The following is an 8,134-nucleotide window of genomic DNA, read 5'->3' as shown; positions in this document are numbered from 1 at the left end:
AATCGGCCTTTTATCAATCGTAAAAGAGAAATCCAAATCACTTTCCGATAAATCTGATAACTCTTCCTTAATCATTTCCATATCTTTATCCTCTTTGTAAATTATATCTTCCTCATTCAAATCACCATCATTACAAATAAGAACTTCATCCAACCCATTTTCAATCTCGAAGTTACTAACATGACAATATACATCCACTTCATTTGAAACATAATAATTACAAGAATCAAAATCATCAGAGATAATAGCATTTTCTAAACAATTCTCATTTTCAAACTCATTTCCGATTTCCAATAGTTCTTCAAATTCGGGTTCCATAATATCATTAATTACTTGCACCTGTCCAAATTTCCACTCATTCAAATACTGACATGATAATTCATATTTCTCAATATTTTTATACAATTCTACAATAGTACTATTTGATAACATTATAATTCTTTCAAATATATTTGAAGACAAACCTCTTAAAATTATCCTGATAATCTGAGATTCACGCATATTCGAATCTACTTTTCTACATAGGGATAAGACTCGTGCTACAAAATCTCTGCCATCTTCGTCAAATTCCATTCTACAAGTATCTAATTCCTTTTCTAGTTTCCAAAATTTGAGAGGAGATCGATAGAAATTAACCAATTTCTCTCTCACTGGCATAAATTCAAATTTGTTCTATTGAGTCAAATCGTTCTCAATAACATCAACATATTTCTCAGCACTTCCTTTCAAACAAAACCGAAAGTATAATAAATTATCTTTTTCATCCCAACCATTCGCTAAGGCAACCTTTTCAAAATAGTTGAAAAAATCATCAATGTCAAATTCTTCATCTCTTCCATCAAAAAATTCCGGTAATAGTAACGGTCTAAGTTTTTCCATTGTTAATCTGTTCCAATCCAATTCTATTCGATAATAAATAATAAAATTTCCAATTAATCTTGTTCCAATAATCATAAATTCTCCATATCTCAAAATCTCTTCAATAATAATAAATTTATCCTATTTAATCATATCTTGATGATCATCAATTTCTCATATCATCATAAATATCCAATTCTTTCTAATAAGAATTGATAATAAATCTTGCAATCATACAAAATCTTCAACTGCCATAGCTTTTGCAATTCAAAATCTCAAAATCAATAATCGTAAATTTTCCAGTATCATGAATCTCAAAATCTGTTCAATCATAATTATCATTCTCCATCCGTTAAATCCATTATTAGTAATAATCCATTATTGTTCCACAATATTCCAATTCAATAAATCCTCGAAATTCATCCTACTAACTGTTTCTAGAGCCCCATAAGGTTTAAACTCAACTACTTGACCCATAATTTCACTGAAAAAAACATATATTCAATAATGAAAAATACAACCACAAAAATTGAATCTTCAATGAGGTAACCGGAAAAGTCCAAATTTTAAAAGCTGGATTAAAAACCCTTGAGCCTCCACCAAATATGTCAGCAGTATGTGGACGGCGGGAGAAGCCAAATATGTAAGCACGATATGCCTTCACCAATTAATTATGTAAGGGTGGGAAAATGAAAAAAAAACACAAGAAAAGATCGTACAGGTTTTTGATATTTAAAACAAAACAATAAATTATTTATCACAAAATTAGAATTATAATTAGAAATTACGAAATAATAATAATCAGATGAATATTTCAGGGGCTACTCGCTTTGCTGCTAATGAGGTTTCAATGTTTGTGGTTATGAAAAATTTAAGAACAATGACACAGTAGTCATCTACCTTTTTGGAATAGCTTCCCACTTTGGCATCCACTGGTATTTCGCGGCATTAATTATTAATTAAAAATCAAAATAACCTATCTAATGAAATGGGTTCAGATCCCGTCCTATTCAATGATACAATTCTCTTTAAACTGTCCGATCTGCGACAGGAAAACTGTATTATAAAACAAGAGCAAAATCTATCCCCTTCACCAGAACAGCCGGACTTTACTCACAGTCCTCTCGAACGAACTCACACACCGACCAAAAGAAAAATTTTGGGTATTAAATATAACTCAGTCAATGCCAAACATGAAAGCCATTTCAAATACATATTTTTATCAGTCGCACAAGCGGCACGTTTGTTATTAAAAACAAAAGAGAAGCTACATTAATTTTGACAACAAATGAAATAAACAATCTTTCTGTCAATGACAAAAATTGTTCAAAGACAAAAACACTGTTCATTAAACTTTTCTAAATTAAAACTCTAAAATCCTGATCAATATGAGATAAATATATGATTCATATATAAGTCCCATATGACCAGGTGACAAAGGCTTCTATGTTTTCCAGCTGTCTTTTTAATGATTCTCTTTTCTTCTGTCTACATGTTTTGCTGGCTTCTTGTCGGCTGTCCCTATAACTTTCATAGTTCTGTCTTGTCCTTCTCTGTAGCATTCTTTGCCTGTCTTCATTTCTTCTTTCAATCCTCCTTCGGCACTCCTCATCATACCACTCCCAATTTCTTGTTTTAGGCTCTTCACCAATTGTTTCTTCAGCAGCTTCCACTATCGCCCTTTCTATACCCCTCCAGTGATCTTCCACAAAATGTCTTCAAGTACCTTGATCAAGCTTTTCCTCCAGCCTCTGTCTGTATCATCTCTCATTTTCCTGAGTAACCTTCAATTTTTCAGAATTCCATTGGCTTCTTCTTTCTTTCTGACATCTTTGTTAGACAGTCTTTCTCTCAACTTCACTCTAACCAGCAAGTGGTCTGTCTCACAATTTGGTCCTCTTAGTGTTCTAACATCAATAACCTATGATGCATGTCTTTTATCAACTAGTACATGGTCAATCTGATTTACCTGATCACTTCCCGGTACAGACCAAGTTCCAAGGTGAATATTTTTGTGTTTGAAGCAAATACTTTCAATGATCATATTACAGGAGGCTGCAAACTGTCCCAACATTCTGCCATTATCACTTGTTTCCTCATCTAATGAAAATTTTCTGGCCACATCCGCCATAAAAGTTTCTAGGCCAACTTTAGCATTGAAGTCTCCTAATATCAGTTCCATATCATATTTTGGAGACTCTTCTACAGTTTTCTTCAGGATGTCATAGAACTCTTCCTTATCATCATTACTTTATTCTTCAGTGGGTGCATGTACAGATATTATTGTGATGTTTCTGAGGCGACATTTGATTCTCAATTTACAAATTCTATCAGATACAGGGTTGAATGCTAAAATGTGCTATTTCAGTTTTTGTTTATCATGAAGCCCATTCCGAACAGTCCTGTTCTAGTTTCCGGTCCACTATGGTACATTGTAAAGTTCTTTTTGTCTATTCTGCCTTGGCCCTGCCATCTAATCTCTTGCAGAGCCATGATATCCAAGTCAAGTTTAGTCATTTCCTCTGCAATTTCCATCATTTTACGTGGTCTAAGCACAGCCTGAACATTCCAGGTTGCCAGCTTCAGATATTTTTTTGCTGCCTTCTTTGCCCTCCCTGCGCATCTCACAATGCCATCTTCTAATACTGTCCCCACCTGGACATCTGAATAGGGGACTGTTTTACCTCCAGGAATATTTGTTGCATCAGGACCTGTCATTCTAAGGATCGCCGTTTGGCTTCTTTAAAATCTGTTTTTTACAGTCTAGAGTCTTAAGTTCTACGACCAACCCCCAACTTGAAGGACCAGAAAAGGAAAAGGAAAAGCAGAAGAATATGGCCAAGGGAGGCCGACAGGAAGAGTAAAGTAAGAATGACACAAAACTGAGTCAATGGAAATAGTGCAATTCTAGAAATTTGAAAGTTCCAAAGCATATAGAAGAGAATAAGGGGAGGGAAGAAGAGCTTTGGAAAGGGGTCCCGTTAGTCGCCTCCTATGACAAGCCGGGATACTGTGGGCGTATTCTGGTGTGGCAAATTGCTGAGTCAGGTGGTCAACTCAGAGCTCCCCCAACCCACAGGAGGTATCACAAAATTCTACTGAACAAAAAGTGTAGAGAATTTATCAATCTTCATTTTTGAATAGTTAGTTATGTCGGCTGAATGTATTGTTCTCAAAATATAAGCATGGAAGCAAAATGCTGAAAAATTCAACTCTCAAACCACCCTCATCGCCTTAGCACATGAGTTAGGAATTGGGACTTTTGATATGTTCTCCTCCTAACTTTACTAGTCTCAACAAAGCTGCAAACTCATAAACTGTGTTCAAAACATTCCTTCCTAATTCCTTTGTCAATTGGCTTATTGTTGCTAAACTGAAGTTTTCACACTCAACACTAAACTGCTGCAAAAGTGGTAGGGAAATGTGTAAAAGTGTGAAATTATTCATCAAACTGTAGAGAATTTAATGCTTTATAAGCTCATAATCAGCATGAATTTTTCCTATCGATTTTAAAAAAGTTATAAGAGCAAATATTGAAAAAAATTGGAGTCAAACTTGTTTTTTTTTTCATAAATGTCACTTCTTTAAGAGCGGATATCTCGAAAACTAGAGGATATAGAAAAAGTTGTGCAATAAATATTGCAGAAAATTATGTAAGCTTCAATTTTGTATGTAACAGTTATGACCGTAAGGTACATAGTTTTCGTGTTAATGCGAGAAACCAAAAAATGGTACCTTTGAACCACCCCTGCCCCCTTAGCACAAGAGTTAGGGGTGGGGACTTCTGATATGTTTACCTCCTTACTACCCTGAGCAAAACTACGGGTTCAAAAATTGTCTTCCAAACTTTTCCCTCTATAACACTTCGTTGACTGGGCTATATAGTTTCAATCAGGTACTTGTGGATGAGAATACTGCGTGAGGTCTACTGTTCACAGAGCTAAGAGGGTATCTTTTGAGCATTCATTGCCTGAACTAGCTGGGATAAACAATTTGTTTATCATGCATGTACACATCATGACACCAGACCTGAGCCAGTTCACTTGATACTACTATTATATTTTTCATTTGAAATGACTTTGAAATTCCATCCTTCACAACTCTATTGAAATTGTCAGGGAAATCAGTAGATTAATATACTTCATTTATTCCAAATTCATACTTATAATTTTCTTCCTATCTTCAATAGAACCCTAAATGGGAAAAATCATAATTGAAAACTGCTTTAATATAGTCTAAAACATTGAGGCCCAGTTGCACAAAAGCCGGTTAAATTTTAACCGTGATTAATGTTTTACAAGAACCAATCAGAGAAGGCTTTTTTGAAAAGACTGCTTTCTGATTGGATCTCGTGGAATCATGATTAAAATTCAACCGGCACTGAGTCTCAGTTTAATGCTTTCTTATGAATTGTATAATGTCCTCATATTCCACTATTGCTATGATATAAAAAATATATATTAATGATGTATGTGGCTTCAATGTTTTGACTGTAACAACATCTTTTTACAAAATGTCTCCAATTACTGAATAAAGAGGTTCTCTTAGAATCTCAATCGTAATAAATAATGGTTTTTGCCACAAGTGTAGGCTACAGAACTTGACCTTACGGAACCTCATTTCTTGATGTGTCCTTATGAAACTGCTGCAAAAGTTGTAGGGAAATGTGTAAAAGTGTGAAATTATTCATCAAACTGTAGAGAATTTAATGCTCTTTAAGCTCATAATCAGCATGAATTTTTCCTATCGATTTTAAAAAAGTTATAAGAGCAAATATTGAAAAAAATTGGAGTCAAACTTGTTTTTTTTTCATAAATGTCACATCTTTACTTAGTGCCTTTCTTCACTAGAAAATACTGACTATAAATACTTCAAACTGGTGATGCTGGTACAGAATGATCCTAGAAAAATTTATGCTAGTGCTAAGTCACAATGTAAGAACAAAGAACATAGTTCTGATTATACATACATACAAATATACATAGTTAGAACATAGATAATGATTTGAGCTGAAAATTTAAAGGGCTTCGGTCAAGAATTATAAATTTTTCAGGAATTGAGGCATTCCTCAAAATTATCATATTGAACCATTTTTTACTTATACATTTTTATACAGTCAATGACTGTCATTGCATTATTTTTCTTGTTACTGGAAGTGAATTGAATATTTTTATAGTTATAGCCTATGTATTTCAAGTGACTTTTGGAATGTTTTATGAGGTTCATTCTCCTTTTTATATTTTATCTTCACTTTACAATCAATTATACATAATCAATTAATTAATTAATTATAGTTATAGATTTAAATTGTAACAATCATTCTTAAAAAGGTTTTAATAAATTTACTTGAGTAGTATGGTAGTGCCGAAACCATCGCTTTTTTCTCGAGATATCCCCCCTCTCCCCTCACCACGCACCCATGGTGTGCTCACCCCACCGCCCCGCATCTTCCGCACCACCTCAGCTCCTGCCGCACCACCCCACCCCTTCCGCACCTACCCCTCCCCTCAGATGATGATGATGATGATGAAGCTCTCTCACTCTCTCTCTCTCTCACACACACACACACACTATATATATATATATATTATATATATATATATATATATATATTATATATATATATATGAAGAAGAAGAAGAAGATGATTATGATGATAAAGAAGCAGTCATGCCCACAATGTCATATAAACATTTCCAGATATTATTAGAATTATTAACAATAGCTAATGATTCATCATTATTTGAACAACCATAATGTAAATGTTCAGTTTCTAGTATATTGAGTAATTCAAAAATTTCAGATAAAATTGGAAAGTGGAGATTTTCTGTTTTTGTTAATGCAAGATCATTCACCTCATCACCTGTCAAAAATTTAATATTCTTTGCAATCAGATAAAATTCATTTAATGAAATTGACATCAAGAGATGAGAATGTCTCTTGAACTTTGAAAAGCTATAACAATCAACCATATTTGCAGTTGACTCTATGTACTGGTAAAATGTGACAAGAAACTATCTGAATGAACTCGTATCCACATACTGCACTGCACACTTCTATAAATAAAATTGAGCTTCAATGTGTGTGAGATCTTTATAACCCTTGTGTGAACAGTGTACTATTCTTTTTCTTCTACTTCATCATCTCCTTCTTTGACACAACAAGCAGGTAAGAATTAAAAACAATTTTTTACAAAAATATTCACAATTTATTCACTAATAATACTAGTACTACAACAATATATTTACAAGAAACTACATGTAAAGCATATCATAGAAACATGCTATGACATTAAGATTGTTAAAACTCTAAGCTTTAACAATCTTAATGTCAGTCCAGGTTGATGTGATATGCTTTACCACAATGCACATGTTTAGTTGAATCTAGCAACTTTCGATGCTCCTATGATAGAAGAGAATCTCTGGGGGAGATATATCTCTGTTATTTTGTTCATGGATGCTAATTTTATTTTTTGTATAATTCGGCGTCAGTGCGAATTTGTTTCATCACCCACGGCAAGGATGGTATGTGGGAGATGTTCTTCTAATTCACGCAGAGGTGTCCAAGGTTTTGGACTCGGGTGATTGATCAGTGAGATAAAGTCATCATCTTTATCCTTCCACTCCTCCTCAGCTACTTCTCTTAAAAGTGGGATCGCTGATGATGATGATGATGATGATGATGATGATGATGATGAAAGCTCACTCCTCACACATTTCTGTTAAATAAAAATCTATGATTATTAACTTATTATAATTTGTTTCAGATTATCAAGTTGATATTGACAGATTAGCAACACATTCTCTACAGAATCTCAAAGTGAGTAATAACTGATTATTTGAATAGATAATATTTCTTGCATCATACTACAGACTCAAACAGTTATTCATCAAATGCATACATCAAATTAATAAGCATGCTCTTGTAATGTGCATTGCAACAAATAACTATTAACTGAATCAAGTTATTATACTAAAAGAATCAGTAATTTTCCTAGCACATCACTGATCACTTCAATTTGAGAGTTATATTCTACTTTTTAATAGCAAAAATAGTATGCATGCATTAGTTCAAATAATTTCATAGCACAATATTCAAATAATATGCATGATCAGTTCAATGTTATCATCATAATATTTGTGAATTAAAAATATACATCTTATTAAATTTTTAACTGAGCTCTAATCAATTCAAATGTTATGCATGATCAGTTCAATTTCAATGTAATCATCATAATATTCGTGAATTCAAAATATACATCTTATTTAATCTTTAT

The 8,134-nt window shown here is 33.3% G+C and overlaps 1 protein-coding gene across 1 annotated transcript; it reads right to left on the bottom strand.

Moving 5' to 3' along the window:
* Positions 1 to 3,222: 3,222 nt before the first annotated feature.
* LOC120354522 lies at positions 3,223 to 3,576 on the bottom strand. The gene has a single exon (XM_039441848.1). The coding sequence runs from the start codon at positions 3,574 to 3,576 to the stop codon at positions 3,223 to 3,225; it is 354 nt and encodes a 117-aa protein (XP_039297782.1).
* Between the last annotated feature and the right edge of the window lie 4,558 nt (positions 3,577 to 8,134).

This window comes from Nilaparvata lugens, chromosome X (assembly GCF_014356525.2).
Source record: "Nilaparvata lugens isolate BPH chromosome X, ASM1435652v1, whole genome shotgun sequence".
NCBI lineage: Eukaryota > Metazoa > Arthropoda > Insecta > Hemiptera > Delphacidae > Nilaparvata > Nilaparvata lugens.
This window is presented reverse-complemented; position numbering and strand designations above follow the sequence as displayed.

What these genes read in the sequence shown, in the direction of transcription:
- LOC120354522 (XM_039441848.1), bottom strand. Translation starts at nt 3,576, where the DNA reads ATGACAGGTCCTGATGCAACAAATATTCCTGGAGGTAAAACAGTCCCC.